The 24,446-nt window shown below is 48.5% G+C and overlaps 1 protein-coding gene across 2 annotated transcripts in view; it reads left to right on the top strand.

Annotated features, from left to right (window-relative positions):
- Positions 1-24,446, top strand: part of PNPLA7 (patatin like phospholipase domain containing 7) — a 131,858-nt gene that overhangs the window by 78,429 nt on the left and 28,983 nt on the right. For both annotated transcript variants that reach the window (XM_064677183.1, XM_064677182.1), the window contains exons 23-26: positions 15-183; positions 1,244-1,426; positions 2,403-2,521; positions 19,379-19,535. In XM_064677183.1, the coding sequence (XP_064533253.1) occupies positions 15-183; positions 1,244-1,426; positions 2,403-2,521; positions 19,379-19,535 (628 nt within the window). The remainder of the gene's footprint in view (positions 1-14; positions 184-1,243; positions 1,427-2,402; positions 2,522-19,378; positions 19,536-24,446) is intronic.

Here is a 24,446-nt window from a genome sequence, read left to right as displayed (position 1 = left end):
CCACTCTGCCCCAGCATCCATGAGTACAGGCTGACCAGCTGGCTGGGCCAGCAGGAGGACATCCACCGCATCGTGCTGTACCAGGCCGACAGCTCCCTGACCCCCTGGACCCAGCGCTGCATCCGCCAGGCCGACTGCATCCTCATCGTGGGGCTGGGGGACCAGGAGCCCACTGTGGGAGAGGTTGGCAACACCCCTCTTTGCACCTCTGGCAGCCCAGCTCAAAGGGTGTCCTTCCACACCCAGGAGTTTTCCCGGGTTTAATGCCCAGCGAAGCGTAAATAATGAAATATTCCTGGGAAATGCATGCTAGACATGGGAAAAGAATTGCATGAGAACCCCCTGAAAGGTCAAGTTTTATGGAGGAGTGTTTCCAGCAAAGTTCTTTTCCTCTAAAGAGTCATTTTGGCCAATGGTAAATCAAAAGTAAATTGCTTTGAACCTTTGAGTTTCTGCCCAGAATCTCTTCACAGAGTCTCCACACAGAGAGAGAGAAATTCTTTTCTGCCTGGATGAAATTCATGGTGTGTGCCTAGGAAAAAGTAGATCTAAATTGCAGTATATGAATAATTTAATCTATTTTATTACAGCTTGTAAGCTGTAATTTTTTTCCTTTACTATCTATTTTTATTATTTTTATGTTTTATTACCTAAGTTTGACCAGGCACATAAATTCTGCAAGAAATTTAAAAATAAGATCCCAAGTGGGTTTTTTTTTAGGACTGTGAAGTGCTGAGTCTGACTCCAAAGAGCCTGGACAGGTCCCACATGCAGCCTTTGTGTCCCTCTGTGCTGGTTCTCTGTGCCTGGGTGTGGGAGGCAGGGAGCACAGGCACAGCAGCTGCCAGCAGTTGCCTAAACCAACAAGAAAACAAGTCAAAATCAGAAATACAAGGAGAAAAAAGTGAACTGATGGGAAGGGAAAAAAGAAAACATGCTGAACATTTGTAGGCTTGAGTATGGCTTGGGAACATCTCGTTGCATGGAGAGGGTGTGTCTGCATGTGCATTTCATGGCCTGCTTTGGGTCAAAAGCATTTAGGTTTGAATCTTTGTGTGCCAGAAGTCTTAAATCAGACAAATCAATTGTCTGAATCCATCATGTTTGGGGGTTCTTGCTGTACAGAGTTGTCTGTGCGTTCAGGTGGGAGTGGGGTGAGGGGGGTGTGTGTGTCTCATACCTGTTACACTGGAGCAGGCAGTACCTGACCCCCCATTCCTCTGGTGTCCCTAACCTGCTGTAGCTGGAGAGGATGCTGGAGAACACTGCAGTGAGAGCCCAGAAGCAGCTCATCCTGCTCCATAAGGAGGATGGGCCCCTCCCTTCCCGAACTGTGGAATGGCTCAACATGCGGAGCTGGTGTTCTGCTCATCTCCACCTCCACTGCCCACGCAGGGTCTTCTCCAAAAGGAGTCTGCCCAAGCTGGTAAGACATTCCTGGTGTAGTAGCTGGTCCCTTGCTGTCCCTCACTTTACCTGTAATCCATGTATCCAAAGGGATCTGGGATAATGATACTCCATGGTGTTCTGATGTGCAATGGGCTCTTACACAGACAGAGTTCTCTTTAGATCTATTTGACCTCAATTTAATAAAGGAAACAGGGATAAGGGGCCCATGTTTTCTTTAAGGATGCATACTTGGATATCTGATATCCTGAAGACAGTAAATACTATCTCAGAGTCACTTTGAAAGGTGTGTATGTGCCATAGATTCCTTTTTGTTGGGAGGATCCCTGTGCTTGCCAGAGCCATGCCAAAAATAAGGCAGAGGTAGCCTGGGGTGCTTCTCAGGAGCTTCAAATCTTTGTCAAGAAAGAAACAGCTCCAAAGGAATACCATGAAGTTCTCCCAGCAGCTATGGAAGACTGGGAGAGGCACTGGATCTCTAGAACTGTTTGGGTAGTTCACTGGCCCTCTGTTCCTTTGAAGAACAGATACCCACTTGGAACAGAATCATATACGGGTTCAGGCTGGAAGGGACCACAGTGGGTCATCCAGTGCCACCTCCCTGCTCAAGCAGGGTCCCCTGGAGCAGTCACCCAGGATTGTGTCCAGATAGTTCTGGAATATCCCCAGTGAGGAGACTCCACACCCTCTCTGGTCACTGCACAGCAAAGAAGTTCTTCCTCATGTTCAGGTGGAAATTCCTGGGCATCAGTTCCTGCCTGTTCCTCTTGTCCCATTGCTGCCCCCCCCCCAAGCAGAGCCTGGTCCATCTCTGCCCCCTCCCTGCAGGCACTGATGGACATGGATGAGGTTCCCTCTCAGTCTTCTCTTCCCAAGGCTGAACAGCCCCAGCTCCCTCAGCTTTCCCTCGCAAGAGAGGTGCTCCAGTCCCCTCATCTTTGTAGCATCTTTTCCCAGGATGTTGTTGCTGACTGTCCTGTGCCTCTGCTCTGCAGATAGAGATGTATGAACGGGTGTTCCAGAAGCCACCGGACCGTCACTCCGACTTCTCCCGCCTGGCCCGTGTCCTGACCGGGAACGCCATAGCGCTGGTGCTGGGGGGCGGAGGGGCCAGGTAGGTGACTTACTTGGGCTGGATGGGGCTTGGAGCAGCTTGGTCTGGTGGAAGATGTCCCTGCCCATGGTAGGGGGGTGGAACTGGGTGGTCTTTAAGGTCCCTTCCAGCCCAGCCCAGTCGGTGCTGGTGCATTGCTACCGGGTCTGAGCGCTCCAGTGCCACGGGGCTGTGACAGATCCTGCAGGATAACAGGCATCCTGGAACATCCTGTTCTGCAAACAACGTTTGGGGGTGAAACTTGATGTGCTGGGGGGTTTTGTGCTCAATTTCTGCAGAAGGAACACGAGTGTTTGTGACCTCCTGAGACCTCTCATAAGTTGGGTTTAATACCAGGAGGTGACCAGAGCACTGAACATGATGCTTCTTTCTGTTGGCCTACACTGTGGATTTTTTCCTCTATGGATTCTTATATTAGAAAATAGCTCACAACATTTCAAAGGCCCCCAAAGCTCTTCAAAGTTGGAGCAGTAAGAGGAATTATTTCCTCTAATGGAGAATGTTCTCGTCTGTACAATCCCCCAAGCCCCCAGGTACCCACACTTTGGCAGCCTTACCTTGCAGAAAGAGTGTATTTTTGCAGACACAAGGACAAGGTGTGTGCTGAACACTCTGTTAGAATTCCACCTGAATCCCCAGTGAGCTTTAGAAATAAATTATTACTGGCATTTTTCTTTGGAATCTCTTTTTACTTTGAGAGTTTAATGTCGAGACAGAATTGAGCCGCCCTTTGTCTAAAGCGAGCGCCGCCTTCGTTGTCTCCATCACTGTGTTCTTGAAGCCCTGCTTTAAAACAGTGCTTTGAAATACAGCTCTCAAAAATAAAATCCATAACTTGCACACAGTCTGTCTGTTTAAGTCCATGGAAATATCACGTTTCTGTCTTTGGGCCAGCGCGTGCTCTGGGGGAACGTTCACTGCGGTGGAGGTTGGAGCTCCTTTGTGGCAGCTTGTCCTGATTAGTCACTCGGTGCTCAGACAGCCACTGTTTGGCTGGTTCCTTGGGTGCCTGCACAGGTGCCTTCATCCTGCTCCCTTTGAGTGCCTCACCTGAGCTGATTTCAGGATTTCATTTCCGAGACAGGCTCTGCCCTGTGGAGACACAAAGCAGAGCAGAGGAGGGGAGCCTCTGTTTAATCTGAGCTTCTCAGGAGGCTTCTCATCAACTGATACAAAGCACTTGTGGCTTGTTCTTTGTTACCAGCTGATATCTCTGCCTCTACCCAAGCCTGTGTCAAGCTAAATACGTGCACTCCTGTACTGCTGGCAGCACACTGTGCTCGTTCCCTTCCTTCCTTCCTTCTGTAAACACAGCTGTAATTTTTGCCAAACTATTTATTTCTTTTGTTCTATTACTTAATTTACAAGCTCCCACCTGCGGGTGTGCAGGATCCCAGGTAAGGAAGAGCAGGATCATTGAGCCTGTGTTGGTCCTGTGTTGTCCTTCTCTGCAGAGCTGCTGCTGTGTTGGCTTTGGGGGCTCTGGTTGCACATCAGCCCTTCAGCAGCGTGACATGTGCCATTAATCTGCTCATTTCTGCATCTCTGCAATATGAGGGACTTGGAGAGGATTAAATGGCAGAGTGGATAAATAAGATATTTCTTCTTTCTCCGAAGCTCTGTGGCCTTAAAGTGCTTGTTCAGGGGGTTCAGGCTGACACATGGCTGGTGTGAGCATTGTGTTTTCCATGCAAAGGCACAGAATGCTGTTTTTGTCATTGAATCATCATCTAAATTGTGGTTAGATAAAAGACCTGGTTTTCTTAAAAGATGGTTTTCAAAGTGAGAATAGTGGGGAAAGGACAAAATTACTCTGAACTCTGTAAAATTTGCCTTTGGAAGGGCAAAGTGAGTTCTTATTTTCCCCATTTTTATTAACAAGAGAACTTCAAGAGATTAGGCACCAGGTACTTAAAATCATCCTGTGATTAAAGCCTGTTCTAACTAAAACCATCTTCATGGGTCACTGCACAGACTGTTCATAGTCAGTGTGGCCTTTGGATAATAATTATATGAAGTAACCTCCCACCTTGTTCTCAGAGCATGAATCATGCTGGTCACACAACCAGAGAGAGGAAATCCTGACAGGGGCTGGCTGGTGGGTATTTGTTCAAGGGATTGTGTTCTGGGACTCCAGTAATCTCAATTATTTAGTTGTTATTTTGGGAATGTTTGTCTGGCTTCCCAGTGACAGTTGGATTGGGAGGTTTTACCAACAGCAGCTTCCCAGTAATTATCATTGTGGTTTGTCATGACAAAAGCTCAGAGGAACTAAAGGTTTTCTTTCTCTTGTGAGCATAAAAATAAAACAACTTGAAGTGATACAGTTCAAAAATTACAGTGTTTTGCTTTTGTGAAGCACTAACTTAATTTCAGTTAGAAACATTGTGGAGCTTGAGAGAAGGAAAGGGGATTTGTGTTTAGGAAAATAATACCTTTGAAAAGTAGTTGCAAGAATAATGACACATCAAGCCCTGCAACAAAGGCATAAACCCTCCCATAAATAATTGTCCTGACCTTTAGCCCTCCCACATACAGCCCACTTTGCTTTGCTGTGGTTGTCTGAGCAAAGCTGTTTGAAAACTAAAATTTATAGGAAGTAAATAATTAGTACAGAAGTATCTGGGAATCCCTCGGGCTTTGGGGAATAAAAATATTGGGTTGTGCTGTTCCAGAATCACAGAACCACAGAATGTCCTGAGCTGAGAGGGACCCACAAGGATCATGGCCCTGCACAGGACACCCCAGAAATCCCACCCTGTGCCTGACTTCAACAAAACTGGGATCACAAACTTTGTTGTTGATGATAATGCCACTGTTCCAGGAATGAATGTGGTGCCTATTCCATGTAGGCATAATGGGAAAATCCAAAGCATTGGAGCTGCCCCAGGCTGGGTATTTGTAGTAAAGCACATGATACAAGTCCATGGTGTGCGTGAGATGTGCTTATTGAGAAGGAAAGGGCTGTTGGGATAAGGAATTACTTCTCTTTTTTGGGTGTCCTGTCTCCACTAACAGTCAGCTGTTCATGCTGGGAAGGAATTCAAGTGCTGCCAGAGCCCTTTACCAGCCCATACCTGCCATGCCTTCCCTTCCCTTCCTTCAGGCAGAGCATTTAAACCTTCCCTGAGGAGCTGCTGTTGACGGATATTTGTAAATAATTTCATCAGGGCATCTTTTCATTTCTCCTTTTTCCCCTTTAGCTTTCTCCTCAAGCTCATTATCTCACCTCAGCACTCGATATGTCAAGCAGTTGGGTTTTTTCCACACAGCTTTCTTGCTGACACTACGGATGTGGCTCAGACCTTTTCATTTTGGGCAGTTGGCCTGGTTCAGCAACTTGTTCTTTCTGCACTTTGTTCTTTTGTTTCCAGCTCTGGCCCTCTGAAAAGGGAGGATAAAAGCAGCAGTGTAGGAGAAGCTGTGGAGATCTCTGGTATGGAGATCTCTGTGTCTGATGGATGCTCTTGTTGCCTTGTCTGTCTGTCTGTCTGTGCTCCTGCAGCCTGTGCCATGTGCAGGGTGCTCACACTCCAGGCTTTTAGAGAAGGTCCAGCTACCACCTCATTTACAGGCTGCTGCTGGGCCTGACTTGGGTCTCTGAGCTCCTTAAAGCCTGGCTTTATCTTCCCTTTCAATGGCTTTACCCAGTGATGAAAAGGCTGGAAGAGATCTGCAGATCTCAGTTGTTCTGCTCTCAGGAGACCACATTTGCCCTCTGCACTCTGTGTTTGCTCCAAGCCCCCTGGCTGCACAGGGAATAAACCATGGGGGCTTTACTGGTGCTGTATCTTGATGTTTGGCTGCAGCTCCAGCTCGTTCAGGCAACTGCTTATCAGTCTTGTCTCCTCTGCCACCAGACCCTGATCTGTTCTTCCAGAAGGCACAAAGAGAGAATTTGGTTGTCCTGTGTCTGCACAGGGACAAAGCCTTGCAGCTTCTGAGCAATCCCTGGCGTAGCCAAGTTGGGAGGAACTGCCCTCTGTGCCTGGAAGGGACCAAGGGATGCCAGATCAGAGTGTCCTATGTGGTGGGTGTAGCAAGGACCAGGTAGAACATGCCCACAGCCACCTCAGGGCATGGTGGATACACATGTGCATCTCCCAGTGAGGCACCAGGGACGTTTTTGAAGGCTGGGTCAAGCGTGGCAGCACGTTGGGAGGTTTCCCAGCTGTGCCCTTTGTGTCCCTGAGCAATCTTGGTGGAAAGGAATTGGTGAAAAGCTCCCAACATAACCTGAGGAAAAATTTTAAACAGGCATTTTGAGAACTTTAGAAGCTCATATTCCTTTTCTGAGTGTTGATGCTTTGAGCATGCAGGTGTGGCTGGGGGTGAGGAGCTCCTGCACGTGAACAAACCCTGTGGTGCTTCCCTGCTCCATCTTGCTAAAAAAGGAATTGAGTTTGGGGATTGATGACCTGCTCTATCCGTGTAAACCACTTTAAAGCACGTAAGTGCCGTGCTGTGAGATATTATATCACTCCTCTAGAGTCTTTGCAGGTTGTCTGGGGAGCTCCTGGCTGCCTTTAGCAGGCACAGGGACGTGTTGCTGCTGTTCATGGCTGGTGACGCAGCGTTTTAATTACACCCCCAGCAATTAAGTGGTATCAGAGCTGGCACGATGCAGAAGCTGAATTTGCAGTATGCTCATGTGAGGAGTCAGAAAAGATCAATAAAGATGCTGGTAAGTTTTGGGGGTCGATTTGTTTTTCTGTTTGGTTTGTTATTTTAACTTGGAGAGGAGCCTTAAAACACACAAAGCCCTTGTGGTCCCATCCTGGCTGGGGACAGCTCTTTCTTAATTGTGTCCTTTTCTCATGATAATTGAACAGATGAGGGTTTGGTGGTTATCCTGTCACGTTGCTGCTCAGTGCTTCCTAATTAATTGGATTTTGCCATCTTAACTCTGAGAAACTTTCACTTCTGCACTGCACAGGGCAGGTCTTCAGTGTTTGGTGGGAAGGTCACTGCAGGCAACAGAAACTCCTCTTTCACTTCATATGAAATTCTCATCAGCTTTTTTCCTGAGAGAAGCCACGAAGTCACTGTGTTCTTTCCCTTGCTTGAATTTGTTAAGGAAAAATTGACAAGCTGCCAAAATTAATGAACATTTAAATACTGGGCAGCATAACATGGTAATGCAACAGTGGGATTTACTGGGGCAATGTGCTGCAAGGAAGGGATGGTAGAAATAACACCTCTGCTTTTGGGGGCTGTTTTTGGTTCTACAAAGAGCAAGGTCAAATGGCAGCATGGGAAGGTCTGGTTTCCAGAGGAGCTCTGGGAGCTCAAATCCCTTCTGGACCTTCATCTTTTGCTCCGTGATCCACAGAAGCAGAGAGAAGCACAGGGAAAGAAAATAGGGAGGACTGCACAGAAAATGTCTAAGCTTAGTGGGTCTTCTGGGGCCTGATAAAAGTGCCAACTCCTGGGTCAGGACTAAGGTTTGACCCCCCTGGGGTGCAGGGAGCTGGCTGGTGGTGCAGTGGTGGGGTTGACATCTCATAGCCCAACTTTCAGCGTGTGATGCATCACCTGAGGAATAAAAAGCTGAAATTTGAGGTGGAAACTCTGCTCCAATGACAAAGTGCTGTCCTTGGGGTGGCCAGTTTGCTCCCATGGTTCAGACAACTCACTTTCCAGGCTGTAGCAGGAGAGAGCAGGGTCCTGGTTATGAAACCCTGGTGTTCAGTCTCGGGCAATAGCAGAATCTCCTGGGGAGACTGAGTGAAGTTTTATGGTGCAGGTGCTTCAGATTCAGTTCCAGCAGTTAAGGAAGATTAATTTTTATTCCTTAACTGTGACAGGTAACTAATGACAGGAGGCTTTTTACCCTGTCAGTGGGAGAAGTGTGTGCGTGGACGTTGTCTTAGAACTGCCACTGCAGAGCTGCAGAACTTGCAGTGGAGGTGGTGGGTTCCATGAGATAAATTACTGAACCTCAAATACAGGGTTAGACCTGGAAACATGAGGGGAGTTGCCTTTTTAAACCTTTAAACATGACCACAAGCACCCACACAATGGGTAGGAGAGGGTGAGGAGAGAGGGCAGGAACCTGCTGCCTAAATCCAGAAGGTACCTCCAGGGGCAGCCTTGGAAAATGCTGCCAGGAAGAACAGAGCAGTGTCATTCCCTCTGGGGATCCTAAACATACTCAAGATAGAGATTACAGAAGGGATGAAAGAAAAGCCCATGGGAATTTCCTGGCCTCTTGATGTTCCTCACATGCTGGAACACAGTAAATGTTTTTCAGCTCCTTTGCTGGGTTCAAAACTTACCCTGGACTGAGTCTGAGCAGGGGCACCCCAGGGTGTGAGGGATATATATAAATAATGTTTCTCCACACTTCCATTCCTATCTAGACCTTATACAACCTATTTCCCTTTTTTCTTTTCCCACCTGTCTGTGTCTGTCAGTCTTTCTCTTTTCCCTTTCTAACACATCCAAGCTCTAAGATTTCCCAGTTTCTTTGCCCCCTTTTTGCTCCACTCTCATTCCTGCTTGTCTTCTTTACACCTGCTCTTTATTTCCTTTCTCAGTCTTTGCTTTCAAGCCCTCTCTCAAAGGAATTATTACCAAAAAATTGCAGTTTGCCAACTGCTTCTGCCAAGTACCAGAGGTATCCCCATGTGTCAACAGAAATGCACTTGGCTTTGAAATCATTCCAGATCATGCAGTGAGCTTCAGGACTGCACCATGTTTCCAAATTGATTATTGATTGCAAGGTTTTTTTCAGTGGTTCATAATGGGGTACAGCTATTTGTTTTGTTTGTCTCACAGTGCTTAAAATTCAGGGTGAACAGAGGGCTGAAAGCTTGAAATGGGGAAAAATTATATCCTGGTTTGCTTTTTTTAAGTGTTCAAAAAACACAGTCTGAGAAAACGCTTGTTCTGAAGTAAATTATGAATCCTTGCTAAAACCATTGTTCTTCATTCTGACCTTGGCTAGGAGAGTTCTGGAAGAGCAACACCAGCCCCTCTGAGGTGCTCAGGGTGCCACAAGTCACTGGCAGCTGTGGAGGGTTAAATCCCTGGAGAGAGGAAGGGGCAGGCAGGATTTAACATCACTGACATTCAGCTCCTGATGTCACATGGGCTTGAGGAAATGGCTCAAACTTTTATAACTGTATCCTCCTCGTGTAAACCAAAGTGTTTGGCAGCTGGGCAGGTCACCCTTTAGAGGTTGCTCTGAAGCACTTGGATGGAAGAGAAGGATAAACCACTACCAGGAGGAATTGTTTGGGGGTTTAAGAGGGTATTGTTATCTCCAAATGTAAATGGATTTATGGTTCCATCTCATGGGTGGGATGTGTCTGGGGAATTTGCTTGAAACCTGCCACCCAGTTAATCTGGTGGAGTTAATTGTTTATCCCAGCATGCAGAGGAGTGCCCAGGCTGCTGGTAACCCTGTTTGTGCTGTCTGGGTGCACTGCCAAGACATGGCCAAGGTTTTTGCAAGGCCTGCTGAGATTTTAGGATATTTTAGCCTGTTCTGGGCAGGAGGGACCCCCCACAAGCAAACCCTGCACTCCCCAGCTGGCTCTGGGCAGTGCCAGCTCCGGTGTCTCCTCCCATCCTGCAGAGAGAGGGCTCTGGTGGGAACCAGCAGGTTCCTGGGTCTGTCCTGGTGGACTGGGAGGTGTGTGTTTGCATTCCTGGTGTTGTGGGAGGGTCACTGGCTGGATGTGGGGATGTGTGACCTGGCAGAGCTGCTGTGGGTCCTGCCCTGTCCTGGGGGAGGTTGTATGGGGTGCTGGGCTCTGCTTGGGCAGATCCCAGATCCCTGTCTCCAGCCTGTGTCTGGCAGTCCTGGATGGAGCCAGTCTGGCTCAGATTGGGTCCTCCTGCACTCAGTTCACACCATTCCCCAGTTCCTACCTACATGAGATAAGGGTGAGGATTTTTGCAGTTCCTGTCTTTTTGTTCTCTCCCCCTGGTGCAGTCAGGCAGCATCCATGAAATTCCTGTTCCATTTCCAAGTGCTTGCTCAAGGGACTGAACTGGCACATCAGGGCTCTGCTTTCCTCTTCTGTAGAAAGACAGGTCTTGAATATGTGCTGCTAAAAGGATCCCATTCCTCATCCCCATAGTGCTGTGAAGTTCCAGGAAATGAAACTGAAATATGAAAAGAACTTGAAAAATGCTTCTTCCTTTATTTTAAATGGAAAAATAAAGCTTGCTGTGCAGCATCTGCAGCCTGTCAATGCCCAGTAACAGCTGATGAAGCAGGATTTCTGCAGTAGGGAAGTATCAAAATGACACAAAAGGGGCTGAATCTGCTTTGTGTCATGGAAAAAAACACCCCTGAATACTTGAAATATCCTTCCTCCAATTCCCATTCTTCAAAGTAATCCCTTTGTACACCAGGCCAATCTTGTCTCTTGACTTGGGAAAGGCAGAAGGTTGGCAGCTCTGAGGTTAATCCTCGTGGCCTTTGCAGCCTCCAGCCCTCCCTCTCCATCATGTGCAGCCTGTGCTGAACTGGGAGCATTTCCGAGCAGGGGGAGCTATTTGGTGACCTCTGTTATGGTTTTTGTGTGTGCAGATAAGTATCTGTGTCTCAGTGCACAGTGGAGTGGAATTTTTCTGTGTGACATCCCTTTTTGAAGCTCAGGTTGGTGGCTTCAGAGCCTGTAATTGCTGCTGTAGGTGGTTGGAGAAGTGGCCTGTGCCCGGCGTGTCTGCGCTCCTGTCACGAGTGGAGCATCCACTGCCACGTGCAGATAAAGCAGGTGAATTCAGGAAAGCTGAATTCCAAAGTCAGCCATGCACTCAGGCTCCTGGGCTCCCCATGTCTTTCAAAAAGCAGATTTCAGGGCAATATTCAGAAGGTAAAATAGCAGAGAAGCATCAACACTCTTTATCCCTAAGATGAAATTACACCTTTGACTTGGTGTTTTGCTGCTGTTTTGTAGAGGCTGAAGGAGAAAGGTAACAAAGGTGGGATCTTCCTTGGAAAAAATGATGATAACTGGATGCTTGGATACCTAATCTGAATGATAACTTCTGTTTGGACACCTACTTTGAATCTTATCCAGGTCAGCCCTAGAGTACATTGTTCGAACAAACAAAAACCAACCCCTAAAAATAAATCAGTGAGTTCTGAGCATTTGTTGCTATTGAGCAAAAACCTCCTGAGACACGGCTGGGAGCTCCTGGGAGGGCTTCAGGCTCTGTGTTTGCAGATGGTGGGGAAGAGGCTGCAGCCTAATTGCTCCTGAGAGGCTCTGCTTTGATTCCTGGAGGGATGAACCATCCCGTGTGCCGGGAGCTCGGGATGCGTCACTCGTGTCTTGCAGCCGTGTTTGTTCTCCCCCACGTGAGCTGTGCTGAAGGCAGAGCGAGTGTGTGGCTGCTGCCAGCCCTCAATGCTGATTGCTCAGTGAGTTGGGTCATCACATGCCCAGAAAAGCCATGTTCAGATGGCCTGGCACCCACCTAATGCTTCATGATCTGCTTTTTCTTTTTCCCAGCTGCAGCACGTGTGTAATTGCTCATTTGCTCCCATCTGCCACAGAGGTTGAAGGTTATTATGGCTTCTATTAAACCCTGCAAGCAGCAGGAGCTTGGGAGTCATCTCCTTCAAAGTTATGGCTTTAAAAAAAACCCCTAAAAATTAATTGCAAGTGGTTTATTTGGACTCTCCTGCCCTGATCTCCAGTCTTCAGCCCACCAAACTCATTTATTCACAGCAGCACTTGGATAAACAGATGAAATTAAAAACAAGGTGGTAGAGTTGTGGGTCAGCTCTTGTTGCTGGTTTTGCACTTCATTTTTTATCAGCTGAAAAAACATGTGCTGTGTTCCCTGTTGGAGGGAACACTTTCCATAGAGCAATTGTAATGCTCTGTTGGCAAGTCCATAAGCTTTCAGGACAGTGGTTCTTGCACTGCTGTGATTTTGGGGACTCTCTGTCCAACCCTGCCTGGGCAGTGAGCTTTCCTGCTAAGAAACAGGAGATTGGAGAAGTTCTAAGTAAATTCACAGTTACATTCCCTGAAGTGCTTTGGTCTTATTTCTGCAGCTTCCAGACACTGTGCTCAAAATGGGTTCTTGTAAGGCTTTTCATAAATAAGTCTCAAAGGGGTGGGGAAAGGAGGATATGTTTGTTTTCCAAAGAAATTATCTTTCTTTGCAGATAACTGAATCCTTTCTTGGCTCAGAGTAAGAGAGAGGATTTTGTGTGACGTCCCCAAGTGGGTGCAGTTTGTCATTCAGCCCCCCTTCCCTCCTCCTGTGCTCCTCCCAGAGCGTCCTACTGGCAGCTGGGATCAGAAAACAAAAACCCTGGTGCATTTTCTGTAGTTTGAATTCATTTTGTGATTTTTTTTCTCCCCTCCAATGCCTTAAATATCCCTTCACTCCTGGGCTGATAAACCTGGAAGGACTGAGCAACTTTTGCTCGTTTATTTCTGTGTCAGGCACAAATCTCTTTGTTTAAAGCTTGTTCTAAGGTTTGTGTATAAAGCAGAAACAAGATCAAGGCCATAAAAGGACATTGTATTGGGATTTTCTTGCAGGAAGGTGGTTTCACTGGGGTTGTGATAAATAGGAGATGCTTTTCCTGCTGAACGTGCCTGCCTGGCACAGAGTCAATGTGTTATCTCTACAGCATGGCAAGGCCACAGGGAGAGAGCTCCTTAGCTCTGGCTTAAGGAGATGGTGGGAATGTGAGGGCAAAGCTAAGTGGGAGGATGGAATGAGACTGTTGTTAATGGAGGGAAGGCAGGAAGAACTCAGGCCTCTGGATCAATATGTGTGGGCAGTGGAAGAGAGAAAGCTTTTCCCCAGCTCCTGGGAAAGATCCTGCTGGTAGATGGATGTTAGGATGAGAACCCATTAATGTGGGATTGTTCACACTATTTAGCTTAGAAATGGTGCTTAGTTAATTAATCAATTAACGTTGTCAAGATTGGGAGCTTCCTTGTAAGCGCACGTGTGGTTCTGCAGGAGCAGAAATGCAGGGCTTGGTTTCTGTTCTCCTTTGGGGCTGGCAGGTAATCACTGCAATTATTCTGGCAAATTTATGATGCTGGGAAGTATTATGGTCAGGAAACCTGGGAAATAGTGCTATTGGGAAGACACAACCAGGATTAGATTGCATGTCTGGATGCAGCTGCAAAGTTTGAAGGTGCTAGTTGGAGATAATCCAGGTGCAACTTGTAGCAGACTTGCTACTGAGGCACTCAGTAGCAGGATCAGCCACAGAACACACCAAAAAATGCTGCTGCTTATATAAAGACGAGGTTTCTTCTTATCTCACCTCTCCTGATGGGACTCTCCATAGCCCTTCATACACATAATATCCAACTTCTCCTTTCCCCAGTACAACGAGCACCTGCACAATGACTCTGAGAAGCATCTCCAACCACCACCCCACAGGGTGTTTGTTACTCAGATGATGGTTCTGGAGTGGTTGCAGCTGTACCTGTCACTCTGAGACCTGCAGACTCAGTCAGCAGCTCCAGTGTTGGGATCCTGGTCTGGGAAGTGCCAGTGAGCCTGACCTGGTGGTTTTTGGGATGTGCTGACAATGCCAAGGGCTGGAAGCTCAGTCACCTTCAATTTTCCTGGTGTTTTCAAAGCAGAACTGGGGCAGTGGTTGCCCAACACACCAGTTTTGCACATCTCTAAAATGGACATAGTATGTACATATTCATAGCTAGAATTATAGGATTGTCAAGGTTGAAAAAGCCCTCCAAGATCGAGTCCAACCGTTAATCCAGCACCGCCAAGGCCACCACTAACCCATGGCCCCAAGTGCCACATCCACACATCTTTTAAATCCCTCTAGGGATGGGAACTTCACCACTGCCCTGGACAGCTGTGCCAGGCCTGGACAATGAAGAAATTTTCCCTGATATCCAACCTGACTCTCCCCTGGCACAGCTGGAGGCCGTTTCCTCTCCTCCTGTCCCTTGTTCCCCCCCCGGCTTTCCCCTCCTGTCAGGGAGTTGCAGAGCCAGAAGGTCCCCCCTGAGCCTCCTTTTCTCCAGGCTGAGCCCCCCCCAGCTCCCTCAGCCCCTCCTGCTGCTCCAGATCCTCAGTGTCTCTCTTTCCAAAACAGACACCAGGACTGAGGTGCCTCAGCAGTGCCAGCCCAGGGCACTTCCCCCTGCCCTGGGTGATCCACCCCCTGCTCACAACAGGCAGCACTCAGAGCTGTGATATGAGGGAAAAGCTGCTTTTACAGCTTTTCTGCTTCAGGAGTTTTAAGCTTCTGAGGGCTCCTCCATTCAGGTTTGTTGGGCTCTGGTGAAGCTTAATAGAGTCACCTCAACAATTCCTCTATTCTTCTACCTTCTTTGCCAGGTAACTACATCAGGAAGGAGGGGCAGGAAGCCGTGTGTCCACTCCAGGGGGGCTTTGGTAGGAGACACAGTAGAGCTCTGCAGCAACCATGACCTTAATCCTTTTCTAACCAAAGGAAATAGCATCTCTTCAGAGCATTCAGGAGATCTCCTTCATCCTGCGGAGTCAATTAGGAGGAGAGATGGGTGCTGTTGAGGCTGAATGCCTGAGCTGGATTTTCCCTCCTTTTCTGAAGCTGAAGTGGGCTCTGGGAGGGGTTGAGCTGCAGATTTGCTGCTCCCTCAGTCTGAAAAACGAGTGTCCCCTCTGGCTGTTCCCAGGGTCGGGGTTATTCTTTCTAATGCTGCCAGTCAGCATCCTATTGATGTGTTAAATGTGGCTGTGGGAAAAATATTGGTATAGGGGCTCTGGTTTTGTACTGATTGTGTTTTCCTCAACCCCTGCCCTGAGCAGGGAGGACAGCCTGCATTCCTGCTTTAATCTGGAGTGCCCTGTGTGTTTCTCCCTCCTTCCTGAGCCGGATCTAATCCCAGCTCTGCAGGCACGTGCAGAGCTGACACATGCACGTCTCACAGGAGGGTTTTTCTTTTATCAGTTGTGCTCTGGCCTTCCTGCATTACAGTCACATGCCAGAGGCACTTCCCCAGGAGATGAAAGCAAGGGCTCATTTCAGGAGCAGGAATTTTCCTGCAAGTCCTTCTGCTGAGCTGTCTGTGTGCTGGGCTGTGGTATTTAGGGAAGCACGTCTCCAACCCCATAACTCCCCTCCCTGCTTCCATGGTCTTTTCTTTGTGACCATTAGTAGTAAAGAAGGAATGGTGCTTGGAATTTAGCGAGTACAGCACTGCTTTGGGAGGCTTTTGAAGTGTATTGAGCACAAGTTGGAGAGCAGTGCAGTGAGCAGCCCCTGGGGCAGCTGATGCCCAGAGCAGCCCATGCCTTGCCTGGCTCAGGTCAGGCTGGGGCAGTGGCAGGGTGAGAGCAGAGCCTGGCTCTGATTTCCAGCTCCTTCTCACACTGGTTGTGCCAGTTCTGCTCCCTCTGCAAAGGGCACTAATGGATCAGGCCTGTCCTGGGGGTGATACACAGTGGAAAAGAGTTTCTGTTAATATACAGACTCTGCACTCCTTGGGTGAATCTTTGGGTTCTGGTGCAGATGATTTGAGAGCCATCTTGTGGGTCACTTGTCCTCGCTGCCAGAAGTCCTTGTCACTGTCCTGGGGCAGGCATCAGTCCTGGCAGGGGAGATGCTCCATCCAGCTGCACCTTCAGGCAGCATTAAGGTGAAGGACAGCTGTGTGTGCAGCTCCAGTGACACACAGTGTGTGCAGCCCCTCTCTGGGATGCTCCTTCCTCCTGGCTGACAGGACTCTCCTGTCCTCCTTTCACCTGCAGTGAGTGGCATTCAGCTCCACGTCATCCAGGTAACTGGAGATTTTCCCTGTCCCTTCCTGGCACTGCTGTGTGTGTACAGCACTGGCACGAGGGATCTCCCTCCCTTTGTCCCAACACTTGTACTTTCACATGTTGCCCTAAACCAGGACAAGTCCCCTGTGAAATCTGGCCTGGTATTACAAGGAGTGCACGATCCCTGGGTTTTATTTCCCTGGTACTCTGGCTGTTAACACAGATCTAGCTCCCGGCTTCAGTTTGTTTTCCTCTTCAGTTGCAGCCTGAGAGCTGCCCAGCCCAGCTCCCTGGGCTGCTCCAGCTCGCTGGCAGGGAGCAGGATGTGTGTCCCTGGCACAGCACACGGCTCCCTTGGCAGCCTGCCCGTGCTTGTGGAGCTGGGAGCTGCGGAGAAGTGGCCAAGAGAGAACCAACTGTGAGGAGTTGTTGGGAAGTTTTCATGTTGCTGGGGTAATGATGGCCTCAAGCTGTAGGGAAGGAGGGGGAAAAGAACTCATTTATATCTTTCAGGAGGCCAGGTGGTACGTGGAGAAATGGGGGGATTCAGGATTTAGTTTGCACAAATACATTCCCTCACAAATGCTCCTGCTCAGGGTGCTGGAGCTGGAAGAGAATCAGCTTTGTGATTGTGTATAAATGAAACATGATTTAGTCTGGCAGCTTACAGGGTGTCCCTTTACAAGCAAGAGAAGTACTTTGATGGCCATCCTGCAGGTCGGTGCTGTGGGATCGATGTGTCTGCTGGAGACCTGTGGCTGTCACACGTGTAGCTGGATATTGGCAGGGACCCTGTGGATGCACAGCATGGAGGGGCTGGCTTGCCAATATAAGTAATAATGATCTTTTGTTATGCATTCAAAGGCATCATGCAGCAAAGCAGGAACAAATCCAGAGTGACCACATCAAATCCCTCTTATTTTATGGACGTGTGAATTAGGAGAACCAGTTAAAGGGAGAGAATCCAACCTGGAGCTGGTCCTGGCCAGTTTAAAATTGTCCTCCAAGTAGGAAATACTTGAAGGTATTTAACATGTCTTAAAAACCCCACATGATGTGGGCTGTCTCCAGGGAGCAGGTTGGGGGGGTGAGGTCTGTTCCTTGGTGGAACATCGGGGCTGAGGCAGCGGGAATTGCCAGGCAAGAGCAGCAGAGTGCAAAAAGAGAAACCTGAAAACAATGGCAGGATGAAAACATAATTCTGTTAACTCAGGGCATCCGATAAGAAAAAGCAGTAGGAGAAGAGGGGAAGGAAAATTTGGAGATGGAAGGGAAATGAGCCGTTTTCTGCTCTTGGATTACACCAGCTCAGGCCTGTCATTGAAGTCATTTACACCAGGATAACCACAAACCTGTCCCAGAGCATTTCAGCAGCTGGAGGGGATTTATTTGGATGGAAAGAATGTGTTCAGCATAACTTGGCCAAATGACACCTATGGTGGACTTGGCAGCTGTCAGCAAGTGTTTATAGGATGTAAACAGCAAGGGGGGAAGGAGGACAGAAATAGAGCAAACCAGGGACAGAAAAATGGGATGAAAACGGGAAAAGGAAGGTTTTTACTGCTGTATGGCTTAGACTGCACAACATCCATCCAGGTGGGGTGAACTAATCCAAATGCTTTGTGCTCTTTGGATGAAGCATTTGAAAGCAGAGGCTGTAATTTTGGGCTGCTCTGAAGGCAATGGGCCTCCAGTGCCAGTTCCTCTGTTTCTGTAATGCTTCTGTAGGATGGACAGGGATCCTTCTCCCATTAGGGGATAGAAAATCAGATTTGATCAGGTGTTTATAGGATCAGACCAAACGTTCCACCTCTGCTCTCTCATTTCTGATGGGGGGTAGCAGTGATTGCTTCAGAAACGAGTATTTGCAGCAATTAGCAGCTTCTGAGCCTCCTGAAAGCCAGCCTGCACCTCCCATTTGTCTTCTTTAGTAGCCACTGACAGCCTGTACCTTTGATTCATCCTTTCCACATTTAAATCCATTTGTGGTTTGACCTCTTCAGCATGTGGTAACAGTGGTTTCCCCAATTTGTGCTTTACATACACCTGTCTGTGAATTCTTTCCTTTGCATTAAAATCTCTGCCTGGTGATATCATTGCTGGCCCTGCATGTCTCCCATCACTCAGGGTCCTCTCTAGTCAGTGATTTGAGTTTAGTTTGTTCTTATGTGAAGTCCTTCCCATATTCTGGTCATCTTTTGTGCTTCTCTCTGTCATTTTCTAGCTCTGCTCCTTCTATTTGGGTGAGAAGTCTGAGCTTGCTTGCTGTTTTCCAAATGCCAGTCCATCCTGGATGTATGTTCTTATGTTTTCTGTTGTATTCTGGTCACTTTGATTTGCCACTTGAATTTGCACTGAACAGTAGGTTAATGTTTTCCAGAGAATATTCCCAGTGGTTCCCAAATCCGTGTGAGCAGAGCTGGATAAGGGTTTGTTGCTGTAGGGGCATTGCTGCTTCTGTTTTCCTCTTGTCCCATCTGAGGGTCATCTGTTGTTTATCACTTGATTCCATCATTGCTCTAAGTTGCTTCTGCACTTTTTGAAATCAAGGAATACATTTACTCTCCTGAAGGAATTCGTATCATCCTCAATCATTGCCTCCTCATTTGCCCCTCTCCTGGGTCTGTGTGCACACTAAACCTCTGCCCTCTCATGGCTGTTCATCTCTTCTTGCTCTTTGTTTTCATCTTCAAATTGGTTATTAATCCGTGCAGTGCCCCCTCCCATGATCCCAGGCTGGCTGAGTTTCTGAGAAGAGCCACTGGAAAAGAAATTTGTGGAAAGAGCTCTGAAATCCAGCCACTCCTGGCTGCTTTGGAAGGACCCCAGTAGATTTTGCTCCCTCAAAGCCACGTTGCCTCTCCCCTCTCCTGTCCTGGCTTCCTTCTTGGCTGCTTCATCTCACTGCCTTTCATACCCAAGCCAGGCTGTGTGGTTGTGTTCCCTCAGATCCTCAAGGAGTCTGTTTGAAGATTCCTGCATTCACAGTGTTTGTTCCTGGCACTGGGGCTCGTTTGGGAAGAGACTGGCGGTTCAGCCGGCGCATGCTCTGCTTCCTTAGGAGAACCCTTCACGTCTTCAATCCTTTCAGTGCCTGCTTGTCTGATAATGGCTTTTTCCTTTCCTCCCTTGGCACAGGGGCTGCTCCCAGGTGGGTGTTATCAGGGCACTGATTGAAGCTGGAATCCCCGTGGACATGATTGGAGGGACGTCCATCGGCGCCTTCATGAGCGCCCTGTACGCCGAGGAGCGCAGCTACAACCAGATGAGGATCAAAGCCCGCCAGTGGGCCATGGTGAGCACGGGAATGGTGGAGGGAGAGCCCAGCACGGCCTTGGCAGCACCCAGGGAAGGTGAAGCCAGCTGCATGTTGGTGTCTGTGCCACAGATTGGGCCCTTCCTGGCACCCTGGGAGAGCTGCTCCCTGTCCGAGGGGGCAGGAGCTGAATGCCCCACTCAGCTGGGCACAGATCCCTCTCACACTGCCAGCACAGTGATGTTGTTTCAGGGTGTTCACCTGTGTTTATTTTTGTTTTACCTTCTCTTTTTATGTGCTGGAATCTGTTTCCTTTCTGACTCTCAACAAATGTGTTTCTCTCTTGTGTGATTCTCTCTCTCTCACATGCTGTCAGTTGTCAGTGGAACTGAGGGACAGAGGTAATCCTTCTCTAAACTAACTACAAACGTGTCATTCCTGGTCCTGCCTGCACTTCACACTGCTAGGACTCTGGGCCAGGAGAAACTCTTAACTTTCAACATTTAATACAAACAAAAACTTATTTTCATAGTTAACCCAAAGTTTGGGAAGGTTGTTTTAAATGGTGACTTCAGTGGGTGAGTTTATTTATCATGGAATCACAGACTGGTTTGGGTTGGAAGGGACCTTAAAGCTCATCTTGTTCCCACCCCCTGCCATGGGCAGGGACACCTTTCACTAGCCCAGGTTGCTCCAAACCCCGTCCAACCTGGCCTTGTTTTTATTTATTGATAAGATGTTGGAGAAAAACTGTACTAGCAGCAGGTGAACCTGGTTCAGACTAGGTGAAGGTGGGTGTTACTTCTGAGATTTGCTGGTTACAAGTTTGTATTTTCACATCAAACCCACATTTTCCTGTAGGTTTTCTGTTGAAAATGAAGCGACCCAGGGAATTTTGTAAGTGAGATTAAGCTCTGGGTCATCTCAGATCTTGGGTTTTAGGGGGAAATAGGAGCCTGTTGTTGGCACATGGACAGTGTTTACCTCTCCCACGTGTCTTCTAACCTGCCATGGCTTTGAGATGGAGTGTACTGTATCCTGGTAAGATCATAAAATCATAGAATGTTAAGGGGTTGGAATGGACCTTAAAGATCATCTTGTTCCAACCCCCTGCCATGGGCAGGGACACCTTCCACTAGCCCAGGTTGCTCCAAGCCCTGTCCAACCTGGCCTTGGACACTTCCAGGGATGGGGCAGCCACAGCTTCTTTGGGCAACCTGTGCCAGGGCCTCCCCACCCTCCCAGGAAAAAATTTCATCTAACCTAAATTCCCCTTCTTTCAAGCTGTGCCCATCACTCCTTGTCCTACCACTACAGTCCCTGGCAAAGGGCCCCTCTCTGGCTTCCAACCTCCTTTGCAGGCTGGATAGTCTGGGGTACTAAATGCAGATTGAGGCCCTGACATGTTTGTGCTGTCCTGGTGGGCAGAGCACTGTGGGGCTCTGATCACCTCCCTGCCACTGTTTGCAAGAAGAATGTGGATTTTGTGCTTTTTATTTAAGAACTGCCTGTGCCTGGCTGGGTTGGGAAGCACCCAAAACATAAACTGTTTATGATCCAGAGCAGTTTGCTGGAATCACAAAGCTGGAGGAGGCTCAAGATTAAGCACATAAAACCAACTGCTCTGAGTTGTTTCAGACACCCCTTTAACCTTGCACTCTATTTCCCACGTAAGCAGGGCAGCCCCTGAGCAGGATGAGTGTGTGGTGCTACCTCCCTGCACTGTTTTTCCAGCCCCAGCACCCCATGGCTCACTGCCCTCTCTCCCAGCTCTAGGCTACAGCCATGGAATTTTCCTCTTTTCCAGAGTGCTCCCTGATTGTTTATTACCTTGTCAGATCTCCTGTGCAGGAGGTGAGTCAGAACTGTTTCCTGGGTTTCCCAGGGCTGTGCTCCCATCCAAGCCAGCTTCATTTCCAGCACTGCAGCTCTGGACCCTGCCAGCCTAAACTGGAATCACACTCACTTTGACCAGGAATAGTTAAGGATGAAATGAAGGCATTTAATCAGTTGATAGCTTTTGACCACAAGTTGCAAAGCTCAGAGAACATTTCACAAAGGAAAAGGCAAGTTTTTCCCAGCCCTGGGCTGTTTAAGGTGTTGGAACCTTGAAATCTGCAAATAAGTAGTAGGAGGAGAGGTTGATGACCTCTGTTAGAGCAAACATTTCATCTTATTAATGAAGAATGGATTTTCCTGAGGTCTTTCATGAGTGTTCTGATAGATCCACATCCAACCCAGAAATTGTTCAAGGCTTTGAGAATGACAAAAGCAAAGCCTGCTCTGTTTGGGGCCCGTCCCACTGGTAACAGCACTGTCCAGAGAATGGCTGTAAGTTAAAGAGCCATGAAACCCTCTCTCCAAGATCACAGTGAATGTTCAGAGTGGTTTGGGGGACTGTAAATCTTTTTATCAGTGGCTGTTCTGAGTTATTGTCTCTTGTGTTGCAGCAGCTGTGGACTGAGCAAGGAAAGGGGCTCCTTTCCCTGAGCCCCAGCACTGTGGGGAACAGCAGGGAGTTTGTTGGGGGTTCTTGGGAGATCCACCCAAAGGGACTGAGTGTGGGAGAGGTGACAAACCCATCAGATAACCCCCAAATTCCCAGTGTGCCAAAGCTGCAGGACCATTCCCGCTGTTCTCCAGAGCAGGACCACTGTGGGAGGTGGTGGCTGTGCAGGAGATGCTCTGGGAGCTCCTTTGTTCAGCCAACATTATACAGGAAGGCTTGAGCATTCCCTGCTCCAGAACCTGCTGATCCTGCTCCTCTGGAGCTGTCAGCTCGTGCTGGTGAAGGTTATTGCTGAGAGCTCTTTGTGCAGGTTCTTGCAGCCTGGCTTTTTCAGCCTGGGGGCAGTTTGGAAATGTCTTCATTGGGATCGATTAGTTAACGCTGATCTTTTTTTATTTATCTTTTAAATCCATCAAACTAAACGCTGGGTTTGTCCTGCAGTTACTTCTAGGTTTGGTATTTTTGGAAATTGGCATATCTCTAGTTGTACACTTGGGGCTGGGAGAAGGGGTGTTTTTAATGGGACCAAATGAAGCAGCAAAGAAATAAATGACTCTTTTTTCAAAATACAGAGGGATATGAAAATTCCAAGTCAGACTAGTTACTATTTATTGCTTCTGTGTATCTTCTGTACCTCAATTTAACCAGCAAAGCAAACAAGCCAAAGCTTTCATGTTTGCAGATTGTTGGGTTTTTTAATTGGAGAATTAATATTTCAAAGTATAAATATTTCACAGAGTGGAATATTCTACTGTGGAAGGGAATGTGGTTATAGGAGTATGGTTTCTATGGTTATAGAAAGCTAAAAGGCTTTCCATGATGGGAAGGAGGGGTGGCTGGGTGGGATGATGGGCTGTCTGATGTCTGCCACTGTCTGTGGGGCCACCAACAGCTCCAATAAACGTGGGGGATCTGAGGCAGCAGCCCTGAGGTTCTGCCTCTGACATTGCTCTAGTATTTGCCCATTGGGAGATATTGTGGTTTAACGAGCTGCTCTGGCCAGAAATTAGTCCTTTTGGGGGTTTTTCGTGGTACTGCCCATCCAGCTCCGTGAGCTGCTGCAGAGGCAGCTGGGCTGGCCCAGGGCATGGGGGGCAGAACCAGCAGCCTCAGCTGGGTCAGATCAGTCTGCTGTTAGACTGGATGCTGATACTCCTCATGGAATCACAGAACCATTGGAAAGGACCTTTAAGATCATTAAGTCCACCCACCACTGCCAAGGCCACCACTCAACCCTGCCCCCAAGTGCCACCTCCAGGGATGGGGACTCCACCTGGGCAGCTGTGCCAGGCCTGGACAACCCTTTCTGTGAAGAAACTTTCCCTGATGTTCAACCTGACCCTCCCCTGGCACAGCTGGAGGCCATTCCCTCTCCTCCTGTCCCTTGTTCCCTGGGAGCAGAGCCCGACCCCCCCGGCTCCCCCCTCCTGTCAGGGAGTTGCAGAGCCAGAAGGTCCCCCCTGAGCCTCCTTTTCTCCAGGCTGAGCCCCCCCAGCTCCCTCCATCTGTTGTTTTGAGGAACAAGCTGTTCTCTGCCATCCTGGGTGATGCCCACACCCACAGCCCCTGTGGGACCTGGTGCAGGGTGGGGATGGATTGGGAAGGTGGAGGAGCAGCGTGGGGCTCAGGAGCAGGGCTGCTGGGGAGGGTGGGATGCCCACAAATGGTCTTTTTGCTGAGGAGGATCATTAGGAGGGGCAGTGTTTCGTAAATCACTTCTCATCCCACACTCTGATTTGGTTCCCGTGCCAGAATTTACGTACAACAGCAGCTCTGGGCCCTGCAAACAAACCCAGGAGCTGAGCTGAGCAGGGGAACGGTGCCAGGCTGGATGGGCACAAGGAACGGGCAGGATGGTGTGGGAAAGGCACCTCCTGAGCACAGATCAGCTGGGAACTGGTGCCAGTCCCTGGGGGAAGGAGTGTTGGGGGCTGTTCAGCACTGGGTCAGGCACAGCAGGAGGGAACAGGGGCTAAAGCAGCTTTAACACACCCGGTGAATCCAGAATAACTGAGAGGTTCGTTACAGGTCGTGTGTTAATTAACAGGCACATATTGTCCCTTCACTGGGGTTGATGAGCTGCAGAGAACCTGCCTTGGGTGTCCCTGAGCTGCAGAGCCCCTGCCCTGGGTGCTGGGGCTCAGGGACAGTGTCCCCCTGCCAGGGGGCACAGCAGAGCTCTGGGACTTGGGAATTGCGTCTTTAAAACCTCATGGAGCAGTTGGGAAGTTTGATTCCCCAGGCTGCTCTCCAGCCAGCAATTAGAGCAGGGCAGATTGCTTTTCCCTTGGCTCAGCCAGCTGGAGTGCTCCCTCTGCACAGGGAATTCTGCATTTCAGAGGATTAACCACAGAAGACAAAAAGTGCTGGGTGTGTTTTGTTAAATCTTAATTTTATTTTTTTTTAATATTAAGAGCTATAAGAAAAATCTTCTTTTATGT

Source organism: Pseudopipra pipra, chromosome 20 (assembly GCF_036250125.1).
Source record: "Pseudopipra pipra isolate bDixPip1 chromosome 20, bDixPip1.hap1, whole genome shotgun sequence".
NCBI lineage: Eukaryota > Metazoa > Chordata > Aves > Passeriformes > Pipridae > Pseudopipra > Pseudopipra pipra.
The sequence above is the reverse complement of the archived record's forward strand: the minus strand, read 5'-3'. Positions and strand labels throughout refer to the sequence as shown.